The sequence below is a fragment of the Castanea sativa genome, chromosome 1 (assembly GCF_040712315.1).
Source record: "Castanea sativa cultivar Marrone di Chiusa Pesio chromosome 1, ASM4071231v1".
NCBI classification, from domain to species: Eukaryota; Viridiplantae; Streptophyta; class Magnoliopsida; order Fagales; family Fagaceae; genus Castanea; species Castanea sativa.
In genome coordinates, this window is record NC_134013.1 from 89,760,551 (window position 1) to 89,784,664 (window position 24,114).

General features: G+C 33.9%; 1 protein-coding gene and 1 pseudogene across 1 annotated transcript; both read right to left on the minus strand.

The window, feature by feature from the left end:
* Positions 1-7,812: 7,812 nt before the first annotated feature.
* On the minus strand, positions 7,813-8,477 carry LOC142606236 (uncharacterized). The gene is made up of 2 exons (XM_075777620.1): positions 8,350-8,477; positions 7,813-8,268 (listed from the first exon to the last, which is right to left on the minus strand). The coding sequence occupies exons 1-2, from the start codon at positions 8,397-8,399 to the stop codon at positions 7,905-7,907; spliced, it is 414 nt and encodes a 137-aa protein (XP_075633735.1). The 5' UTR covers positions 8,400-8,477; the 3' UTR covers positions 7,813-7,904.
* Positions 8,478-12,681: 4,204 nt separating this feature from the next.
* On the minus strand, positions 12,682-19,041 carry LOC142619624 (elongation factor 1-gamma-like; annotated as a pseudogene).
* Positions 19,042-24,114: the final 5,073 nt, after the last annotated feature.

Genomic DNA, 24,114 nt, shown 5'->3' on the forward strand with positions numbered 1-24,114 from the left:
TGTGAATGACTAAGAAAAAGTAATGAATCCACGTGAAAGTGACAAATAGCCAATCACAATCTGATACATAAGATAATTATGGCAATTTATGTAGTACAAGAACTACTCAAATTGCCACGCCACAAGCCACTAATATCAAGATTCAAGATAGGTGATGTGGGCTTATTGGTTCCCGCTTTATGATGTGGCAAAGTCCTCAGGTGTTTTTGAATTTTTTTTCTTTAGAAAATTTTATTAAGAAAATCAAATTTAGAGTTAGCAAATAATGTACTACAAATTTGATTATCTTAATTAATTTTCTACACCCCCCCCCCCCCCGGAAAAAAATTGTAGTTTTAGTATGAAATGACTTTTTTTTTTAATTAAAGTACAATTCATATTCTTAAAATTTGGGATTATTTTTATATTAGTCTTTTATGTTTCAAAATTGGCGAAAATGCACTTTTGGTCCCTACATTTTGGGCCAATTCTCATTTTGGTTCCTAAATTGATTTCATTCCTATTGCCGTCCCTATTTTTAAAAAATCATTTCTATTTTAGTCCCTGCTGTCATCCAAGTAATGGAACCCTATTACATGGCAGACGGAGTGACCTGGTCACTGATATGATGCTGAAGTGGCATTAAAATATTATAAAAAAAATTATTTTGCATTTTTCAAAGCCGCATCAGCATTTTAATTTTTTTTCTTTCATATTATTATTATTATTATTGGCCTTAAATCTAATATTATTATTTTTACTTTCATTAAACCTGTTCTTCATGTTCTTCCCAAATTCAAGAAATAAACCCAGCAACAAATCCAATCTCTGGCAAACCCAAATCCAAATACAGCAACCAAATCAAATCCAAAAAAACAAGAAATAAAACCCAGAATCAAGAGCAAACCCAGAACAAGAACAAGCCCAGAACAAATGCAAACCCAGAACTGTTCATCATGTTCTATGGAAAAGAAGATGAAAACTTGCCCAGAAAATTAAAATAATCAATATTTTCTTTTCTTTTTATTAATTTTCTTAGCAAATAATCAAACCCATGAACCCAGAAAAATCATCAACAACCTGAAAAATCAAACCCATGAACCCAAAAAAATCATCAACAAACCCATGCCCACCGATCAGTCAACAAACCCACGCCCACAAAGTCACCAAACCAAACCCACTACCACCATCGTTGATCAAAAAGAGAGAGGAAGAGGGATTCGCATTTAGTGAGAGAAACGAAGTCAAAGATTGACAAAGAAAGAAGCAAAAGAACGATACAAACACAAACCAAACCCACCACCATCCTCTACCTTTTCTTCTTCTTTTTTCTCAGCCGTGGTTTGGGATTTTTTCAACCAACCCAATCTGAGAGCAAGTCGTCTCAGATCGAAAGAGATAGAGACTAAGAGAGACAAATGCCACACAAACACACAAACTAAATTGGGTTTTTTAGCACTATAAATACGCATAAATACTTTACATAATTTGGGTTTTTTTTTTTTCCCTCTGGCTTATGTCGTTTGGGATATTTATTAATTTATTTTTGTTTTGATTTTACTTTGTTTGGTTTATCTTAAAAGAAAGAAGAAAATGAATTAGATACAAACGCAAACACAAAAACGCCAACATAGATCGTGAATAGTGTTAATTAATAAATTGAAATAATTGCTCTAATTTTTTTTTTCCATATTTAAAACTTTAAAGTTTTTGTTCTTGTTTTCGTTTTTGAATTTTTTCAGTTTAAATTGAAATTTTTTTTATCATGCTTTAAAAAATGCAAAATAATTTTTTTTAATAATATTTTAATGCCATGTCAATGCCATGTCAGCACCATGTCAGCAACCAAGTCACTCCGTCTACCACGTAATAGGGTTCCGTTACTTGGATGACAGCAGAGATTAAAATAGAAACGATTTTTTAAAAATAGGGACGACAATAGGAACGAAATCAATTTAGGAACCAAAATGGGAATTGGCCCAAAATGTAGGGACCAAAAGTGCATTTTCCGCCTTCAAAATTTTCATTTTGGTCATTCATGTTTGATTCTATTTTTCTATTGATTAATTATTATTGAGGCTGCATTCCATTTTCATTAGTAATCTAACAGTTCATAATTTGATTTTTTTTTTTTAATCATCAACAATGAAATTTTTGCATTACACAACATTTTAAAGCTTTTTTCATAAAACATTTAAATATGAAGAGCATCCAACAGTTAGATTATTAACAAAAACTAACGGCAATGCTAATATGAAAACAACCTCAAACTTTAAGGATTAAAAGTGCATTGTTGTCTTTCCTTTTTCATTCTCCAAATTTCTCAACTACTAAAAAAGAGATTTGTGAACCTTTGTGAACCAAACATCTAGCTTCTTACGTCCCTTTATTGCATTTGGAATCAGAGTGCATGCAACTAGCATCCCATTATTGTACATGAAAATGCATCAGAGAAGGAAATGGTATATGTTTATTTGTTAAAATTCGTTTGTCATCAGTTTATTACACTAACCTTGAAGCCATACAAATTAACCTAATGATTTCCCTATATAAAACCAACCCTTATTTTCGAAATTGAGAGGAGAGAGGTTGTTGTATCAATGTTAATTACTCTGAGTACAAACTTTTATTGAGTCAAAAGAATTCTAAATACCTTTTTATATAGTGTTTTCTCCATATGAGATATTTTTTGGAGTTTCTCCTCGAAGGTGTCATTGCTTGAAGTTTTGGTTGTGGACGAGGTTCACTCATGGAGGAAGTTCATGTAGAAGGATTTTAGAACTTCTAGGGTCATTGTGGTGGGAAGGCAAACAAGACGTTTTCTGAAGTTATAATAGGGAGTCTAGATGTACTAATTTGTTGTAAGTAGACTATTATAATTGTTTATTTTAGTGAATTTTCTACGGGATTAAATCCTAGAACGGTTGCAATATTGATCCCAACTTTTTTTTTTTCATTTGGCTCACACGTAAAATCTGTAGTATATGCTGTAGGGTCCCCGTGCTAATAAATATATCCCTTGCAAGAGAGTGCATTGCCCCCTCTGAAATTAATTAATTAGCTGCTATAACAATTGATTAAAAGAAATGTTACGTCTACAATATTTGCACGTACAGCAAATCATAGGTGGCAAATTATAATTAGTTTCAATTTGAGTCTACAACTTGAATTACTATTTTGGTTACCCATAACAACTAATAACAACCTATATATTAGATAAGATTTGTTGTAGACATAGCATTTCATATTGATTAATCATTTTTGTTACCAAATTAAATGTATCCGCATGATCAACATGGCAGATATTGCATGCAGCAAATACGAACACAAATGCTCCCAAGATACTTATTGTTGTAGAGTACAGTGGTGTGAAAATAGGACTGGACCCAAATTTTGAGATGAATGTCACTAATAAAACTCCCGAATTTCTCAAGCTAAACCCAATCGGCAAGGTATACTTCTATATTTGGTAATCATTTTTGTAGTCTGATAAAAGCTTCTAATACTAAATCTGTCATTTTTCGAGGTTCCGGTGTTGGAAATACCTAATGGTCCCATCTTTGAGAGCAATGCTATAGCACGTTATCGTAAGGCTATTGACTTTCTACTTCTTCCCCCACCCATTTATTTTGGAATAATCATTTTCACATAGACTTGTTAACGTACTCATTTCATGTTTTAAATATAAACATCAATAAATAAAAAAATGTGCATGTCACACTGAGCATCAGTAATTTTTCAATTCGACCTTAAAAACGGTCTTTCTTCAGGCTTTGCAAGCTCATGATTATGATTAGGATTGAAATGAGTAACCTTCCACTCAACATTTGTCACTATAAACCGGATACTAACTTCACAACCAATCCTAATTTGTAATCTTTGGAATTTCTTATCATCCAATGTCACCATCTCGTGGAAATCCTTCTTTCGAACACACATACTCTCCCTGTCTTACACCATTTTTTGCATATCTGAGTTTTTCTTTTCGAACACTAAACCCAATTCGTATAGCATAATCATTATACAATTTATATGCTTCCTCCTCACTATGCACCACCATTCGAAGCAAATTTTCAACATCTTGTAGTTCTTCATCAGCTCTAATATCTATAATTAAAAACATCACCAAAAAAATTTCTAAGGAAACTCAAATCAAAAGGATAATAAAAAATAAAAATAAAAATAAAAATGGTTAGAATGGTGTGTGCGTATAAACTATTAACTGTAAGAAAAAAAAATTGAACTATTTTTACATTTTGAACTTAAGGTTTGTTTAGAACTTTTGCTCTGTTTCAAGACCAAAGAAACAGAGTGGCATCTAATAAACCCAAAAACAAAAAGTGGGCAGGGGTATGGAATGGGTTCTAACAATTCACACCATAGACTCATAAAAATTTAATTTTTAATATCTATAAACTAGATAGAAAGAAAACAACACTTAAAAATTCCATTATTTTAATTATTTCTCATCTTGGGCTTTTATCAAACATGTAGAAGACACAATATTTATAAACTACATAAAAACAAAACAAAGCTAAGAGAATGATACATTGCAAAGTGAAATGAGCCTTTGTAACATACATACCTTGATCAATCTTGGTTAGTTGCAACGGTGGTGTGTGGATTCTAGCAACCACTTCAGCCATAGCTTACAATCAATTGTACTCACTATTCGTCCAAGGGAGAAGAAAGAAAGCCCAACATAAGATTGTTTGAAGGACTCGTCCAATGATGTGGGAAGGGAGAGGGAAGAGGATTGAGTGGCTAAAATAAAATTTTGGGTTTCAGAAATTGGGTGAGAAGTGGCTAACACAGTGGGTTAACACGGTTTGGTTTTGGCTAATTGATTTTGGGTTAAATCCGACTGTGGTTAAGTGGAGCTAAATTTTAGCCTTGGTTTGATTTGCTAACTACAATTAAGTTAATGGGTAAGATGAAGTGGAGCTGAGTTTTATAAAATGGCTAGGTGGAAAAATCTTATTAGGTGGCAGGACCTAAGAGGACCACATCAGTGGTCCTCCTGGAGCTCCCAATAATTTCTCCCTTGAAAGGGGCATCAAGGGGAGAGTGTTAGATGATGTGCATTCATTTTCCAACTGTTGGACGGGAAAGTATGCCTTTGACAGCAATGACAAGTTCTTGACAAGTTCTATTCTTGGATGGGAAAGTATGCCTTCATCCAATCATCCAAGCGCATAGTTCTTGGTTGGGAAAGTATGCCTTAAGTATGCCTTTGACGACAAAGGCAAGTTCTTGGACGGGAAAGTATGACAACGACAACACAAGGGGAAGGGAGTAAGAAGGGAGCATATTAAGTATATGATCATTAACAGTGTAAACAAACAACTATACCAATAAAAAAATAATTTGATAACGAATAATTTTATAAAATAAAACATCACTTAGTGACTCACATAGTAATACTTCATTAGTTAAGTTGTCTAACCCTTACACATCTCATTAGCTTAAACTTGTTAATGAGTTACTTCATTAACTTATTATTTTCCTATATATATTAAAATTATCAGTTGTTAATCAATTAAACTACCAGGCTCGTAACACACACTTAAGTAATGTTTAGCAAATCATATGCAATATGCACGTTAATGACACATAGGATGGAATGCGATGATGCTAGAATTCCAAGTTGACTCGGTGGAAATTGGTATTACTGAGTTTTTGAGAGTAGAGATTCATAAGGTTGTGGGGCCTGTAACTTGGACTTTTCAAAACATTTGGGAACTTGGTTAAAGACACGGATACTTTAACGTACAAATGAACTTATGTTTTTGTCGTCGCTGTGATGTCATGCTATTTTTGTGCCAAAAATGGAAACACGTTGTAGCATTACTCTGTACATAGTTCGATGTAAATCAATAATTATTCTTCTTAAATATATTGACAACTTTAGAGCATCTCCAGCAGCTGCTCTATCTCTATTTTTTGAGAACATATGTTACTGTTTATCTACTGTTTACACTCCAACAACTTCTACAAAAACTAAACTTTTTCAAAAAAATTTTGAAGTTGCTACAGTGCTTCTTTAGATACAGAAAAGCACTGTAGCAACTCCAAATAATTTTTATGCTTAAAAAATTCATACATCTAAATAAATAGATAAAATTCTTTCTCTTTCCTTTCACAGCTACAATCTCAATGGCTGAATAAAAAAAATTCTCTCTCTCGTTCTTTTTTTTTTTCGTTCTTCACTCTCTATCTCAACGGTAATATACCACAATCAAAACAAAATCACAAAACCCAATCGAAAGATTTGAAACACAAAAACAGTCTTTCTCATAAGCCTAATGAAATCTGAACAATTAAATAAAACTAATCAAACCAGAGGAAAAAAAAAAAAAAAAAAAACAACAACAACAACAACAAACAACAAACAAACAAACTTGTAGAACGCCGATCTCCACTCTCTACTGGTGATCCATGTGTGTATGAAAGAGAATTTGTTTGTGTATGAAAGAGAATCAAGTAGAAATGGAAAAAGTAAAGAAAAAAAAAAAGAGATAGCTAGAGAAAAAGAGAGACAGCGAGCTGAAGTGAAGAAATGGTGCGGAATGAACTAGAAAAGAAAAAGAAGGTAGATAGAGGAAAGGTGTGAGATACGTGTATGGTGGAGAAAAAACCAAGAGAGAAAAAGAAAAGAAAAAAAGAAACGCGTGGATGAGGACGAAAGGGAAGAAAGAAAAATAATATAAAAAATAAAATATCTTAATTGAGAACTACTATCACAATATTTTCACAATAAATTTTAAGTAACAAATTGTTATTAGTTAATATTGGCGAGTAAAAAAATAATTTCAATGGTGAGTTCAAATTAGAACTAGTAACAACTTTTCACATAAATTTTGTTGTGAAATTATTACAAAAAATGTTGTGAATAAAACACTTTTCATTGAAAAATATAATTATTGGGAATGAATATAAAAAGAATAAATGATGATAAAAAAAGAATAAAGAATGAATGAAGAAATAATATTTAAATGAGATAGAGAATGGAATAGAGAATCTGTTGAAAAGTGTATTTGAAAAAGTGGATTGTTAAAAAGTAAAAGTTACTATTCATTCTTTAAATAGTACAAAAATTTAAAAAAGCTGCTGGATGCCCTTGACTGTATTGTATTGTATTGACAAATCCAAAAAAAAACCTTTAACGGTGTTGACTTTGACTATTGAGTTCACAAATTACAACTACAAAATTACCGCTATATTGACAACTTTAACCGATTGACTTTGACTATTGAGTTTACAAATTACAACTACAAAATTGTCAATTATAAAAGTAATTTAAATATTTATTTATGGGTAGTTATAACTTATCAATTATATTTATTATCATGTCATTTTATAAGGATTCTATAGTAAAAGTTGTAGTGTATTTAGCATTTTTTGAAAATATTATAATTTTATCTTAAAATGAGTCATGTCATTAATATATAATTTACTGTACTTAGGATCAGAAAAAATAAAACATGTCTTAGTTAAATATTCAGACGTGGAATATGGGATAATGAATTGGCCAATCAGATCAGCTCATAGAATAGTGAAATTACACATATGCCAAATTCCATTTACTCATCCAGATAGAGAATTACAAGACTTCCAACACAATACAGAGGAAAAAGAAAATTGCAAAACCTCACACACCCTATAAAATATATAAGAGAAGTATATTATTTACAAGCTTCAACAATATTTTTCTAATACTTTTATAACAAATTTTAAATAATAAATTGTTATAAGTTCAAATTAGAGCCAATAACAACTCACAATTTATAATTTATTGTGAAAATATTTTGAAAATATTATTACATACCACTTCCTATCAAATAAAGTAATAAACTATCCTTAAAAAAATACTAACAGACAAACAAATAAGCAGCGCCAAGTATGGGAACTGGACTTAGAAACTTCTATTGTTGCTTAAATACAGAAGGCATAGTGGCAGCTAGTGAAGTTGGATCCATAGCTATTTTGCCGCTGACGGTACCGCCATCATCATCACCGGCGACATCGAAACGGACTTCCCCAGTGAATTGGCCGCCCATTGTATCATCGACAACGGCATGAAATTCCCTAGCAATTTGGCCGCTGATGGTTTCGCCCCCATTATCACCATCACCACGGACAACGTTGGCACGCCCAGTAGTTTGGACATGGCGACCAGCTCTGCGATTACGTTTCCACTCTCCTAAATACAAAAGTAGCAAAACAACGAGGACCAGTACATATAACGCTTTCCCAGCAACTTCAAGATGCAATAGCATTTTTTCTTCCCTGTTACCAAGTAAAAAGAAATTGTCTTAATTATTCAAAACAAAAAGATTAACCATAGCTAGCTACTGTTCTGTTTATTACCCACTATAAGGAGGAGAGGAGTATGGAAGCTTGGGCATAGATCGTCTCATTCCAATTTGTTGATGAATTTAGAAGAAGCGTAGAAGCTAATTAAGCTGCACAATCTATCAGAGCGAGAGGGAGAGAGGTATCACAGAATTTAGTTAAAGCGAAATTTGTAGCGGTCTTAAATAGAGGATTGTGTCCCATCAAAAGAAAAACGAGGATCCATTTCCATTGCGCGCGGTCGGCGGACTCACCACAACTAAAATTTATGGAGAAAGTAAAAAAGTCATCCAAGCCGACTTTTTTTTTTTTTTTTTTTGAGAAACCATCCAAAGCCAACTTGATTCATCGATCCCAGCCTTTCATTTACGCACCTCGTGATTTACGAAAAGAAAAGAAAAAAATCATCCAAGCCGTTTGTTTACTTCAACGGATTAGAAAAATGGGTTGGCCTTGTGTGGAAGTGTCTAGTCACATCTTGGTGGGGACCCAAAGTGGGGAGGAAGTGTCCAATCACATCTTGGTGAAGACCCAAGTTCAGAATGTTCGTCAATAGTAGTTGTCCAAGAAGGCCTAAGGAGAGAAAAAGCATTGGCATAGCATGTAGGAACAATACACGTCCCTTTACAATAAGATCATCTAGTTCCTAAATAGTGGTCCATAGCACAAAGACATGGATGACCAAGGCATGGACGACCAGATAACATTTAGTGAACCTTACAAGAATTTCTCATAAAGTTCTTTATGATCTGATCATGATGTGCTACTCTTAAAACGTGAAGAAAATTTCTTGTAATTTGCTCTATGTACCCTATTTATCCACTTTCTTCATTAACTACTCACATCCCTCATAGTGGTGATGGATCCGAATAAGAAGACCCACTTCAAGCTCCCTATAACAAGTCACATTCACCCGAGGTAACTTTTTCATCATTCACTATTTTCTATCATTGTGTTCTAGAGAGAAAACTGACTTAACTGTCGAAGAGTCCTTGGCCAGGTTGCACCGGTCACCCTTGATAGTTTTTTCTTTCTTTTCAGGACCTACAGCTATCACCATAGCCCAAAACATTCCAGCCTATTGATTTTCATGCATTATCAATTGGCGTCATCTGTGAGAACAGGAAAAAGTTTCTAAGTGTTAACTTCTTTGCTTTCCAAGACAAAAATGATGCATAGTTCAGACTAGGTCGATAGCCACCAGTCCAAGATACCAAGAGAGTGGGAACGCCTCCAGTCACCTAAACCATGCACTAGCACCCCCGATGATCGTCCAACAACAGAGAGACAAATTGCACGCTAATGGGGCTGTACTTATGGGGTTTTAATCTTAATTAGAGATTGTACCATTCACCCTTAGGCCAGAGGTGTTATTTATTTATAAAGTTTAAAGGACAATTTTATGTATTGATATGGAGGATAATAAAAAAAGAAGCCTAAAAGTAATGTTAGAAAATTCAAATAGTTGTACAATCAAATATATATATATATATATATATATATATATATATATATATATATATATAAAGAGAGAGAGAGAGAGACTTATGAGTATGGGTTTTGGGGAGAGCAATGAGATTGAGGGATGAGAGAACCAAACAATGAGTTTTGTATGGAGCCAATATGCATATGTGGAGAAAAAGTGTCAGGAAAATTTATAAGAGCATGTAAAATGATATAACTTGTGTCACAACTGATTACATGGTAGATTATGAATGACGGAGAAAAAGTAATGGATCCACGTGAAAGTGACAAATAGCCAATCACAATCTGATACATAAGATAATTATGGCAACTTATGTAATACAAGAACTACTCAAATCGCCACGCCACAAGCCACTAATATCTAGATTCAAAATAGGTGATGTGGGCTTATAGGTTTCGGCTTTATGATGTGGCAAACTCCTCGGGTATTTTTGTTTTTTTTTTTTCTTTAGAAAATTTTATTAAGAAAATCAAATTTAGGGTTAGCAGATAATGTACTCCAAATTTGATTATCTTAATAAATTTTCTACCCCCACCCCCCCTACCCCGCGAAAAAAATATTGTAGTTTTAGTACGTAATGAGTTTTTTTTAATTAAAGTACAATTCATATTCTTAAAATTTGGGATTATTTTTATATTAGTCTTTTATGTTTCAAAATTTTCATTTTGGTCATTCATGTTTGATTCTATTTTTATATTGATTAATTATTATTGAGTTTGCATTCCATTTTCGTTAGTAATCTAACAGTTCATAATTTGATTTTTTTTTTTTTTTTATCATCAACAATGACATTTTAGCATTACACAACATTTTAAAGTTTGTTTTCATAAAACATTTAAATATGAAGAGCATCCAACAGTTAGATTATTAACAAAAACTAACAGCAATGCTAATATGAAAACAACCTCAAACTTTAAGCATTAAAAGTGCATCGTAGTCTTTCCTTTTTCATGCCCCAGATTTCTCAACTACTAAAAAAGAGATTTGTGAACCTTTGTGAACCAAACATCTAGCTTCTTACGTCCCTTTATTGCATTTGGAATCAGAGTGAATGCAGCTAGCATCCCTTTATTGTACATGAATATGCATCAGAGAAGGAAATTGTATATGTTTATTTGTTAAAATTCGTTTGTCATCAGTTTATTTAACTTTTTGTTAGTTGTTGTTATTGTTGTTTTTTTTTTTTGTTTAAAATTGGCTAAAGTATGTATACGCTTGAAAATGTAAGGTTTTAAAAAAATGTACATAAATTAGATAAGTTAAAATTTAAATGAAAAAACTTGTGGTTATGTGTTTGGCAAAAAGCTATTAGCTATTAGCTTTTTGTTTCTTGTCTTAGCTTAAATTTCAAATTCTCAAAAATTAACTTTTTTTTAAAATAAGTTTTTTTTTTTTAAATTGTCTCATATTTAGCAAATAAGCTAATAAAACTACGGGATACCAAACGGTTTGTGTTTTGAGGTTAAATCTCTCTCTCTCTCTCTCTCTCTCTCTCTCTCTCTCTCTTAAAAATTCCACAATTGTTAAAATGGTCAATTATGAGTGGTGGTCTGTGAGTGTTAATTGTGTCCATCACTCACAGTCAATTACTTCAATAATTATAAATTGTGTTATAAAAAATAAAATAAAAATTGTGTAGGGCATTAGTGCATTACTAATAAAACTATATGTTTTGCAATCTTCTAAATTTACTTATTTTGCAGTACTGAACCTATATTTTCAGTATTGTGACTATTTTCTTCTAGTTCTAAAAGGGATCGCGTGATTAGGTTAGTCTTGGTCCAACTTTTTTACATTTGTGGTGCTGTCTGGGTCCAACATTTTTAACATGTGTGGTGCCATGGATACTACAAATGTGATTGCCTTACAAACTAATGTTTTGTAATCTTTTATAGTAACTGTAAAATTGGTACTACAATTTTTTGCCAGACAAACTAATTAATGTTGTGTTATCTTTTATAGTAAAATTGGTAGTAGTTTCTAAGACTTCCAAGCGTATGATATGGCAAGAAACATTTGAGCAGTCTTGCACCAAACCCAAAAATAAATGAATGTAAATAAAAAAATTCCTATTGCCCAAGGACTCCAGACATTTGGGCACTGGCAAATTTGATACCCTTGAATCCGAATCCCCTTTTCAATTCTTTCCTGGACCTACTGTGGTATGCAGTCATGATAGCCAAATGGGAACAAGACATAGTGGAGAAGATCATCATGATTTCATGGATGTTGTGGACTAATAGGAATGAAGTAAGGAATGGTGGGGTGAAGAAATCTGGGCAGGCAGTAATTCATGGTGCATTAAATTATTTAGGGGAGTATCAGTCCAGTCAAGCTGTCAAGATTATGCAGACAACGAAATGCCCTGCCTCATGGACTCCTCCACCTCCAACTTCTTATAAGATCAACGTGGATGGACCTGTCTTTGCAGCTAATAAATCGGTTGGTGTGGGTTCACTATCTACATCACATGAGTTTAGGAAGGTTGTTTTCTCACATGTAGGGAGGCAAGGCAATAGGCCTGCTCACTTATTAGCCAACATTCTCTTAGCATTGTTTATTTCTTGGTTTGGATCGAAGAGACTCCTTATTTTCTTGAACAAGCTCTTCTCCATGATGTTATTGTTGGTTTGAGGTATTAATAAAGTTTGGAAGTTTCTCATAAAAAAAATAAAAAAAAATATATATATATAATAAATAAAGAGAATTTTATTGGGTATTGCAAGATACACATACGACAATATAACTATTCTGAAACCAAAAACTTAAAATTAGGATTGGAATCAAAGATGTACAACCTTAAATCAGCAAACCAAGATTAGAAATTAGAAAACACTTGATTTGATAACAAACCGTTAGTATAAAAAGGTGGACAACTCTTAATTTAATTTTGCATACCTTCAAGCAACCATTCATCTAACACAAAAGATTCTATCATATATAATATTAAAATTTTGAAACAGCAGAAACAAACTTATAAATTATACTAGACCTCCACTTAAACACAAAAAGACTAAACTTAGTCTGCTTAGGACATCGTCAATAAAAACTCTAGCAGCAAAAACACACAAAAATACAACTTTTAATCCAGGGACTAATTGGGGTCATTCACTTGAAGCACTTGGCGTCCAAAAGAGGCTGGCCCTCGAAAGGTTCGTAATCTTCAATCATCTGACTCACACGTTCCTTTTGCTCTTCATCTGTGATATCAACCTTCTTCCACTCATATAGCTCCATGTCATAGCACTCATCAAGCACAAATTGCGGTATCTCTTGCCCATGGAAAAGCCACTGCCCCTTCACCTTGAATGGTGGCTCTGAACCGATCACAAGCATCTTTCCAAAAGCATATTTGCGTGCTAGATCCTTTCTCTGAAGAAATCCACCGACCTGGTTTAGTGTTACAAAGGAAACAGTATTCTCATCATTGTTCCCAGAGATAGCAGCGACATATAATGTAGAGAACGGGCTCATATGGAGAAAAGGCATGACAAATGGTAGACTCAGGTTTTAAAACAAAAGGAATAGCCAGGTGGTTGAACTAAAAACAAATCTGCTAGTATATAAGCCAGTCACTTTCTTCAACTAATTAATGTACATAAACATTTAATATATAAGCCCCTTTTTTTAACTGATCATACAAACATTTTAAAGATAGCAACCTCATCGTATGAATGATTACTTCAAGGGGACTTCTTGAGAAAATTAACACATTATAGCATTCACATTAACCCTTGATGTGAATGCTCTAAGGGTAGTATAAATGCTAAAATGTTATTTTTAGCATCTGAAACCATAAAAATCTAGTCCATCAAAGATGCTATATGCTAAAAATCTAGTCCATCAATGAGAGCTCACTATAGCAAGATGTCAAATTTTTTATTGATTTTTAATTCTCACTCTCTTCATTCTCTCTCACTGAGCTCTCTCCCTCTCACTTTCGTTCTCTCTCAAATGAGAGCTCACTATAGCAAGATGTTATAATTTTTTATTGATTTTTAATTCTCACTCTCTTTGTTCTCTCTCACTGAGCTCTCTCCCTCTCACTTTCGTTCTCTCTCATCTTTCTCTAGTTCAAACTCTCCCTCTCGTTCTCTGTCCTCTTTCACTCTTCCTCTTTCTCGTGGACTCGATCTCTCTCCTCCCTTTCCGTGGGTTCTGATCTAGTTTTTAGTGAGTTTTGGTGGTTTGATTTGTTCCTGGGTCACAATGCGGTGGTTTGTTGGTCAGATTTGGGTGGTTGGGTAGTGGGTCGTGGGTCCAATGGAATCATGGGTCATGGGCCCGATGGTCTGATTTGGGTGCTTTGATGGGGCCGTGGGTCATGGGTCCAATGGTTGTTAATGGTTTTGATTTTTTTTTCTTTTTCTTTTTTTTCTATTATGATTTGTGGTGGTGTGTGGATGTAGCTGGTGGGGGTGGTTGTGGAGGTTTTTTATTTTTTATTTTTCTCCTGCTATGGTTTGTGGTGGTGGGTTGATGTGGCTAGTGGAGGCAATGGTGGGTTTTTGGTGGGTGGTTAGGTGGTAGGTTTTATGGTGGCTCTCTGTATTGTGGTGGCTGGAGATGCTTAGAACAGTTGGGTTGAGAGAGAGAGAGAGAGAGAGAGAGAGAGAGAGAATAAAAAAAATAAAGAAAAAATATTTAAATGAAGTGATTAAAAAATAGAAGTTTTGATATTAATTAGGTGTATTGTAAAATGATGATTTAAATGCTATAAAGTTGGTTTCTTAGAAGCTAAATGCTAAAAATTTTAAAATGCTCTAAAGCTAAAGGACATTAAATGCAAATTATACTACCAATGCCTATATGTCATTATCAAAGGAAGATGACTAAAGCAGAGGTTAATAGCAACCTCTCGGAAGTTGGTCTTTGTGTTTGAGTACAGCCTCTTCCAGCCATCCAGTATCATCTTACTTGGGAGCAGTAGATCTGAGAGGATTCTTAGGTTTGGGCTTTGAAGCCTCCTCCTCTTGCTTCTGGCTTGGGCTTCGCAGGCAGGCCTTTTTTGGCTTCTTTGTTCAATTCATCCTAAGGCTTTGGTTTAGCAGATTCTTTTGGTTGAGATGGCTTCTTTGTAAAAGCCAGGACAGACTCAGTCTGATTCACCATGCTTCCAGAAGCATCGTTACGCATAAGGGAACTCAGAGGTAAAGCACTTAATCATCACTTGAGTGAAGCCCACATACTTTGCATGGGGTAACAATGTCAGCCAGAAGCACGGAATGCCCAACCATGAAAGTGTTTGAGGCAAGACGAGTGTTTACAGCACCCAGCTCTCTCTTCAATAATGAAGTTGCAGCTTCCTCTGTCTTCACGAAAAAATTATACACATCAGATATGGCCCATATAGGGAGTGCATAGTTATGATGGGATTATGAGAATTTAGATTTTTTATGTAGGATATATATAGCCTGCATTAATTTTGATTTTACATTATCATTTAGATGCCAAAAAAGAATTAAAACAATTCCATAATAAAATAAGATGCAACTCACCAGAGGAAGGTATACTGCACGTCCAATTTTAGGTCCATAAAATGCTAGAATATTAGCATCAATCTCAAATGATGCAAAATCAATCCACTGCTGTATGTGGACCTGAAAACTTATGCATATGTAACGATAATCATCATAACACACGCAAATGCAGAAAGAGAGAGCACCATCAGTAGTTATAAACATCTCAATCATCAATTTGAAAAGAACCATATAAAGGATTGTCAGCCTTCAGGGCTTCAGGCGAGAAACTGCAGCAACAGATAAAAAGCCCATAAGTCCCAAAATAACAATCTTTAGAGGATCACCAAAATTAATGGTTGAGGGATGAAAGTCTATAGTCTTACCATAACGTGCTATAGCATTGCTCTCAAATACTGGACCATCAGGTGTTTCCACCACGCGCGGGAACCTACAAGAGTAACAGATTTATTAGGAAAGCCTTTCATAAAACTAACATGCAATTAGTGGAGTATAGATTACCACAGATTTTACAATGTAGAACTATACCTTCCTAGTAGGTTTCATCTTGATAAACTCAGGAGGTTTATTAGAGACACCATCTCAAAATTTGGGGCTAGTTCAACTTTCACAGAGGTGTGTATTCCGCAGTGATGAGTGTCTTGTATGAATTTTTCTTCGTCTTCACTGCATGCAAGATCTGCAATATAGATCATACAGCCTTATTAGCATAGGATGAGCAACAAATTACAAATGCATTCCATCCTATGGGTTAATGGATTCAACGGCGGTTTCCTGTAGTTGGGGAAAAAAAGTGTAATACAATTCTATCAAAACCAAAATAAAGAACACTGACTATAGTGAAACCAAAATAAAGAACACTGATTATAGTAAATGTGCCATGGTTCAACCATTCTCCCTCTGCCTTTAACACCCAGAACCAGAGGATTTAATTCACTCTGTGTTGTAGCAAACTCAGATAAAGCAAAATTCACTCTCTTTATTATTATTATTTTTTAATTGGTAAGATACACAAGCACCCATGACATTCATATGGGACAAAGAACTGCCACTTGAGGCAGACCTCATTGGCACGTTAGAACCATAAAATTCAGAATTCTTAGTCCTAAATTGGGTCAGAATACTAAACAATTTCAAACCAAGACATTTAAAAAAGAAATAAATAAAGAATTTTTTATTGTATCTTCAAAGAAAAAAGAAAAGGAAAATCTTTTGATCTGAAATGCAAAACTTTAAGAACTTCAAAAATTGGAATTCACATCAAACATGCAGCAATATATGCAAAGCAATCAGATTTGTGACCAATTTTATAGTAATTGCTAACTAACAAGGCTAACAAAATGAGGTCATAATTAGTCAGATTCAATGAAATTCAAAAACAAAACTTTTCTTTTTCCAAACAGTTTTCTGGGCAACCAAACACATCTTTACCGTGAAGATGTGCTGCAGTTGAGCCAGCCTCCTGCTAGCAGCCTAGCACACCCAAGTAGAAGCAATAAAATTTAATAATGAAAAGGTTGAAAGTGGCTGTCAGACACTAACCAAGGAAAAAAAAATATTAAGATCGTGAAGTATCACATGGATCAAGAACAAATAGTAAGTGAAGACAAAATCAACATGATGTAAAAGATGATAGAAATTTGAAAGACTAACGAAAACAGAAAATATGAAGAGAACATATAAACAGGAAACAAAAAGAGGATTGACGAAGAAGACTAAGGGAACAAAGTGAAAGATAAATAAGAAGAGGACTGATGTGAAAACGGAAACACAACAGAGACAGGGAAACAATCTGAATCTCAAATAATCCAAAGAAAAGCAAGCCCAGAGAAGACAAACAGGGAAAAAGCGAATAACAGAGGGATGAATTGACAATGAATTCACTATCCATCCTTACTTGCCAGAGACATTGAAGCCTCTAGAAAGAATTTAATTGAAAAACAAAAATGAAACCATTAAAAAGAATTTAATTGAAATAACGCATCTGATTCAAAGGCAAACATTTTTGGAAAATCGAAGATTTTCTATGGAATAATTTTCTGTAGAAACAAACAGATTTTGTGTATCCCAATACCAAAAAGAACCCCCCAAATAAGCAAACATAAAATACTAAACAAATCTCAGCAATAAGTGAAATCCAGAGCTCTTACAACTTCTCTATGAAACTTGAGCTAGAAGATGGAGGTGGTGTTGAGAGAGACAGATTTTCTGGCATTGGAGAGACATGCCCGCAAATTTGAACTCCATGATCTAGTTTTATAACCTGAGTCTAGATTCGAATTACAAAAAGTCAAAAGTGATTTTGAACTCCCACATTGATTTTTGTTTTACATCAAGAGAAAAAAATTCCTCACTTCATTCCTTTTATACTTCATCTAAGTTTTCCATAAAGCTTGGTCATCATTTAATGGCAAAAAGGAAATAGAACAATTCCATAATAAATTAAGATGTAACTCACTGGAGGAAGGTACACTGCATGTCCAATTCTAGGTATAAACCATGTTAGAATATTAGCATGCAAAATCAATCCACTGCTCTATGTGGACCAGAAAATTCAAGCATACATAATACTAAGCATCATAACACACACATTCACATACACAGAGAGAGAGAGAGAGAGAGAGAGAGTAGCATCAATAGTAATAACAGTCTCACATAATCAATACGAGAAGAGCCATATAGAGGATTGTCAGCTTTCAAGCGAGTGCCTGCGGCAACAGATAAAAAGCCCATAAGTTCCAACATAACCATCTTCTGAGGATCGCCAAAATTAATGGGTTAGGGAAAGAAAGTCTATAGTCTTTACCATAATTAACATGCTATAGCATTGCTCTCAAATCCTGAATCATGAGGTGTTTCCAACACAGGAACCTACAATAATAACAGATTTATTAGAAAAGCATTTTATAAAACGAACGCGCGATCAGTATTACAGATAACCACAAACTCTACATATAGATTAGTAGTATGCGATTTTAGTGATACAATTCTATAGAAACCAAAATAAAGGACACTGATTATAGAAAATGAGCAACGGTTGAGCCATTCACCCTCTGCCGTTAACACAAAACCAGAAGATTTGGGGTGGTAGCATACCCAATTAAAAGCAAAATTCTTTCTCTGTATTTAGTTTTAATTAATAAGTTACACAGCCACCCACAACATGATCCACACGTTTATGTGGGACACTGCTTGAGCCAGATCTAAATTGGCCTGTCGGAACCATCACATTCGGTATTCTTAGTCCTAAATTGGGTCAGAATACTAGTCAATTTGAAATCAAAATATTTTTTTATTACAAGTGCAAAAAAGAAAACTATTCATTTGAATTGACACCAAGCAAGCAGCAAACTATGCAAAGCAATCAAATTTGTGACCAATTGTATGCTAACCAATAGCTAACAAAATGATATCATAATTAGTCAAATTCAACATAAGTCTAGTGCTTTCAGATTCAAAAACAAAACTTTTCTTTTACCAGACGATTTTCTGGGCAACCAAACACATCTTTACCACACACAAAAATCCCAAAAGCGAAAAAAATCCATAACAGATTACATACAGAGAATCGAGACACGCCACAGCCATGGCTTCACGAAAAAGGGCTTTGCTCCGATCTTAGATCTGAACACCAAAAAAACAAAAACGATAGTAAAAAAGAAATTCATAGTTTCCAATCAAAATCGCATAACTTCATAATTACAAAAACGAAATCGACCCAAAACCAAAAAGATGCCACTGAAATAACCAAACATAGAATACTAAACAAATTCCAGCAATAAATTCGGCAAAATGATGATCTCTTACAGATTCTCTATGTTGTGCAATAATATTGGAATTCCGAGCTCGAGCTGACTCGGTGGAAATCGGTTTGACTGAGATTTTGAGAGTCTGACAGACACAAAGTGATTCATATGGTTGTGGGGCCCATAACTTTGACTTTCCAAAAATTTTGGGAAGCACTGTTTCAGACAGAAGTACTTGTAAATAAAGCGTTTAGCATTTTCCAAAAATATGATGTCATTTTAAGATGAGACCTGTCATTAATATTTAAATTACTGCAATTCGGATCGGATAAAAGTAAATCAATTCGGATCGGATAAAAGTAAAACCTGTCATAATTAAATACTATTCAGAAGTAGAATTTGGATAATGAATGGGCCAATCAGGTCAGCTCATAGCATAATGAAATTATTGCATCTGTCCAATAATAATTACCCATTCAGGCGAAGAATTACAAAAATTATGCATAAATTACACGAATTCCTACACGTAACATAGTACATGGGAAAAATTGCAAAACCTCACACACCTTATTTAACTAAAAAAAACAGCGCCAAGCCGCCAAACACCACACACAACTTCTTTTTTTTTTTTTTTTTTAACTTAAGAACTTTATTGTTAATTAAATTCAAAAGGCATAGTTGCAGCAAGTGAAGTTGGACCCATAGCAATTTCGCCGTTAATGGTACCGCCGTCATCATCGCCGGCAACATCGAAACGGACTTCCCCAGCATATTGACCACCGGCAACATTGGCACGGACGACGTTGACACGGTTGGTAGTTTGGACATGGCAACCACCTCTGCGATTACGTTTCCACTTTTGTAAATATAAAAGTAGCAAAACAATGAGTGTCAGTAGGTATGCCACTTTCCCAGCAAGATCAAGCTGCAACAGCATTTTTTTCTTCACTGTTACCAAGGAAAAGAAGTTGTATCAAAAGGTGACCAAAACAAAAACAAAAAAAGATTAACCATGGATATTGTTCTACTTGTTACCTGCTATAAGGTAGAGAGAAGTATGAAAACTTGTGCATAGATCGTTTCATTCCAATTTGTTGATGAATTTAAAAAAGAAGCTTGGCTTAGCTAATGCTATTCTTAACAAAATGCTATTCCAATTTATACGCAAAATGGATTTCACAATTCCATTGTCAATCAAGGGTATCCATATTTTTGCAATTGCCATTATTCGTCATCCACGTGTCCCTCGTCCAAATATTTTCACAATTGCCATTGTCTGTCACAAACAAAAGGGATTTCAAAATTCCATTGTCAACCAAGGGTATCTATATTTTCACAATTGCCATTGTCCGTCATCCACGTGTCCCTCATCCAAATATTTTCACAATTGCCATTGTCTGTCACAAACAAAAGGGATTTCACAATTGCCATAGTCAGTCACAAACAATTGTCAATCAAGGGTATCCATATTTTCACAAGTGCCATTGTCTGTCACAAACAATTGTCATTGTCCGTATCCCCAAGTGCAAATCCAAGCCATTCATTTCGTCCAACATGCCATATCCAAAACTACCAGTTGCAGTTAGAGTCACGGAGCTAGTTATAAACACGTGCACACCATGCAACACAACCGATGTGAGACATATTCCCACACACAGGTATTTGATTTTTTTTTTTTGTTGAGAATTATGTCGAATGGATCCATAAAATAATCAAATCGATTAAATATGAGTTTCATCCTAGGAATTGGGTGACACAAGGGGAAGGGGCAGGAAGGGAGCACATTAAATATGCAATCATTAACAAAGTAAATAAACAACCATACCAATAAACAAATAATTTTATAACCAATAATTTTATAAAATAAAACAACACTCAGTGACTCACAGTAATATTTCATTAGTTAAGTTGTCTAACCCTTACGCATCTCATTAGCTTAAACTTGTTAATGAGTTACTTTATTAACTTATTATTTTCCTATATATAATAAAACCATGAGGTGTTAATGAATTAAACTACAAGACTCCTAGCACACACTTAAGTAAGGTTTAGAAAGTCATATGCAATATGCATGTTAATAACACATGTTATTCGTCTTAGTTGTAACCTTTTTTCTTTTCTTTTCTTTTGTTGAGAAAAAAGGTGAGCAAATTTTTTTTTTTTTTTTTTTTGATAAGCAAATTTAATTGATAAACTAAGTGAACGTTTGGATACAGCTAAAACTGTTTTTTCAGCTGCATCCAACGTCTATCAATGGGTCTCATACATTGTTCACGGAGACCCATAAACCTCTTTTTTCAACAAAATTTTCATTAAAAATAGTTCATATAATACTATTCACACATTTAAAAATAGTTCCTACGTGTCTAAGAAGGTCTCTGGCAATTGATAGCATTAATAACCTTCTAGCTTTATCCTTCATATTCCAAATTGATACATAACATTTTTTACAAAGCTCATTGCTTGCTTCCACTAATTCCACATATTGTGGTAGCTGAATCTTCTAGCTAAGGTGCTGCAATGACACAACTAAAAAAGCTAGTCATGAACTAGCTAAGAAAAATTTACTCTCACGTTTTAATTTTTTGTTTTGTTTTGATTTTTTTTCAGATCCCTTCTTCTTTATTTTGAATTAAAAAAAAAAAAACACTCCTTCTATAACTTCTCATCCATAAATTCAGGTACTACCATATATCTTTATTTTTTCTAAACTACAACCCAATTGCCAAAAAACAAATACATCAATAGAAGATTATTAAAAAATAAAATCAATAAATGTCTTCTCCTCCCCTCATTTGTTTCACTTTGAGGCATAAGTAGAGGTAATTTTCTTAATACCCAATCTTTTTCATATTTTCTTCCTTACATGTTTGTATCTCTGTCTTTAGTTGTTCAAAATTGAAATACTATTTTACACTAGAATTTGTGTATATTTCAAATGTTCATTGAGTAAATAGAAATACAAAAAAAGAACACTCTTTTACGTATTACGTATTACATTTCCTTCTATTTTTATGAGTTGCCCTTAATATTTGGTTTCATGTATTTGGTTTTAATTTGGTTTGGATCTCTTGCAAACTCTTCAGTATCATCCTTAATTGTTATCATTATCCTTTTTTTATTTATTTATAAAAGCTGTGTATTGCCAAATATTTGTATAGGTAATATCTAGCTTTTTTTTCTTTCTTTTTCTTTTGCCTTAAACTTAATTTAAGATGCATCTTCAATTTCCTCTTTCAATTCACTTTCAGTCTTAGATTTTTTATGATTGTAGACTTGATGTTGATGATTGGTGATGATGCTGAAAATCGTCAGTAGGCTACACAGTCCTCACGTGCCCAAAACTACACCTGCACAACACCAAAAAGAAAAAGACCTCAAGAGCACTGACAGTTCCAGGAATTTTGTCCAGGGTGTTCCTATTCTACTTTGAAAAAATTTCAGGTCATTTCGGGGCGTTTCGGTATATACTGGCTAAAATTCAAGATTTGGCTGGCATGAAGTTTGTGCTTAAAAAAAAAAAAAAATTTCTTAAAACCAAAACAAATTTACATTCTGTACACCGAAAAACCTCAAAAGGAAAAAAATGAAAAGAAAAGAAATGAACAAAGTACCTGTACAATAATCTATAAGTTTATTTGAAATATTAATAGAATTATTAATTATTGTTGTTTAATTGTTTCATAAATTTTTTTATCTTTTTATAAACTATAATTTATTTTATTGTTGTTTCATTAATTATTAAATTATTAATTATTATTTAGCCTAACATAATTTAATTTATTTGTCTTTTATAATGTATTAGTTAATTAAATTACTAATTATTGGTGTTTAGTTGCTTCATTAATTTTTTTTTTATTAAGTCTGGCACACACCCCTGACCCCACACCACACGGCCCCAGCCCCATCTACCCCACTCAACAAACAAGGTTCAAACAAGAGAAGCCAATCAGATAAAAATTCACAAATCACAATACAAACAAACTCACCAACACCAACTGACCAATACAATGACACACTCACACACAAACGGATAAAGTCAAAAAAAAAAGGGAGCAAATAAATTGAATAATTATAAAGAGAGAGAATCAGTTCAAAAAGAAAAAGAGAGCTCTCTCTCTCTCAAAAGTCAGAACAGAACAGTCACACTCTACAGAAAAACGACAAAACCGAAAGATTAAGAGAGAAAAAGAGAGAGCAATAAAGTGTAAAATACCTTGAGGGAGGCCTGAAGGGTGGTGCCGAGGGCCGCGGCAGCACGTCGAGGCGTCAGAGGCGAGGAAGGATTCGAGGCCAAGAGTCGGCATCACAAGCTCTGATCTGATCGAACTGATCTCCAATGTCCAATCTAAGCTTTGTTGCTCGAGTTTCAGGCAGAGGCGCCGTCGCTGCATCGTGCCTATGTGCTTGATGATGAGGTTTCATTGAGGCGTAAGGCGTTGTCGTTAATGAGGTTTTTTCTTTAGGTTGGGTAAGGTTTATGATTTTAGGTTTTGCTTTTACCTATTGATGATTAAGGCGGACGGACGCGTATTTGTATTGGATTTTGGTTGGGTTTTTTTTTTTTTTTTTTCTGAGAATACGTTTGGGTTGGGCTTGTTGGGTATTTGTTTAGGATTTATGTTGGGCTTTTTTTTGGGCTTGCTTTGTTACATTTTTTTTTTCAGACTCTTTATTACAATTTTTTTTTTTTAAGATTTTAGTTCAAAATTTGTTTGGCATTAAAATTTTGAGGGTGCTCCTATTTTTTTAAGGGTAAACAAAAAAAAAATTACTATATATAATTTTTTTTTTTTCAAGTCAGGGTGTTCTTGGGAACACCCTGGACTCTGAATGGCGTCGCCATTGCTCAAGAGAGTACCAGTGTGGTACTGGTCTAATATCCTCTAAAAGTTAAGTCAAAGAGATTGTTTCAACTCTAGAGTGCCAAAGCTGGGATAAATTATACGTACCTGTTTTCTATAGGTTATGGCCTTTTTATAGCAGTGAGGAACCAACTTTGGTCTCTTAGAGGAGAGGAATATTTCCTTATAGAGAAGATCTTCATAAATGCGCGTAATTTAAAGAA

Bases quoted from the DNA above. Each gene is read 5' to 3' on its own strand.
- LOC142606236 (XM_075777620.1), bottom strand. From the start codon at position 8,399: ATGAGACGATCTATGCCCAAGCTTCCATACTCCTCTCCTCCTTATAGT. The intron at 8,269-8,349 runs GTAATAAACAGA...ACTTGGTAACAG, and splicing joins TCCTCTCCTCCTTATAGTGG to GGAAGAAAAAATGCTATTGC.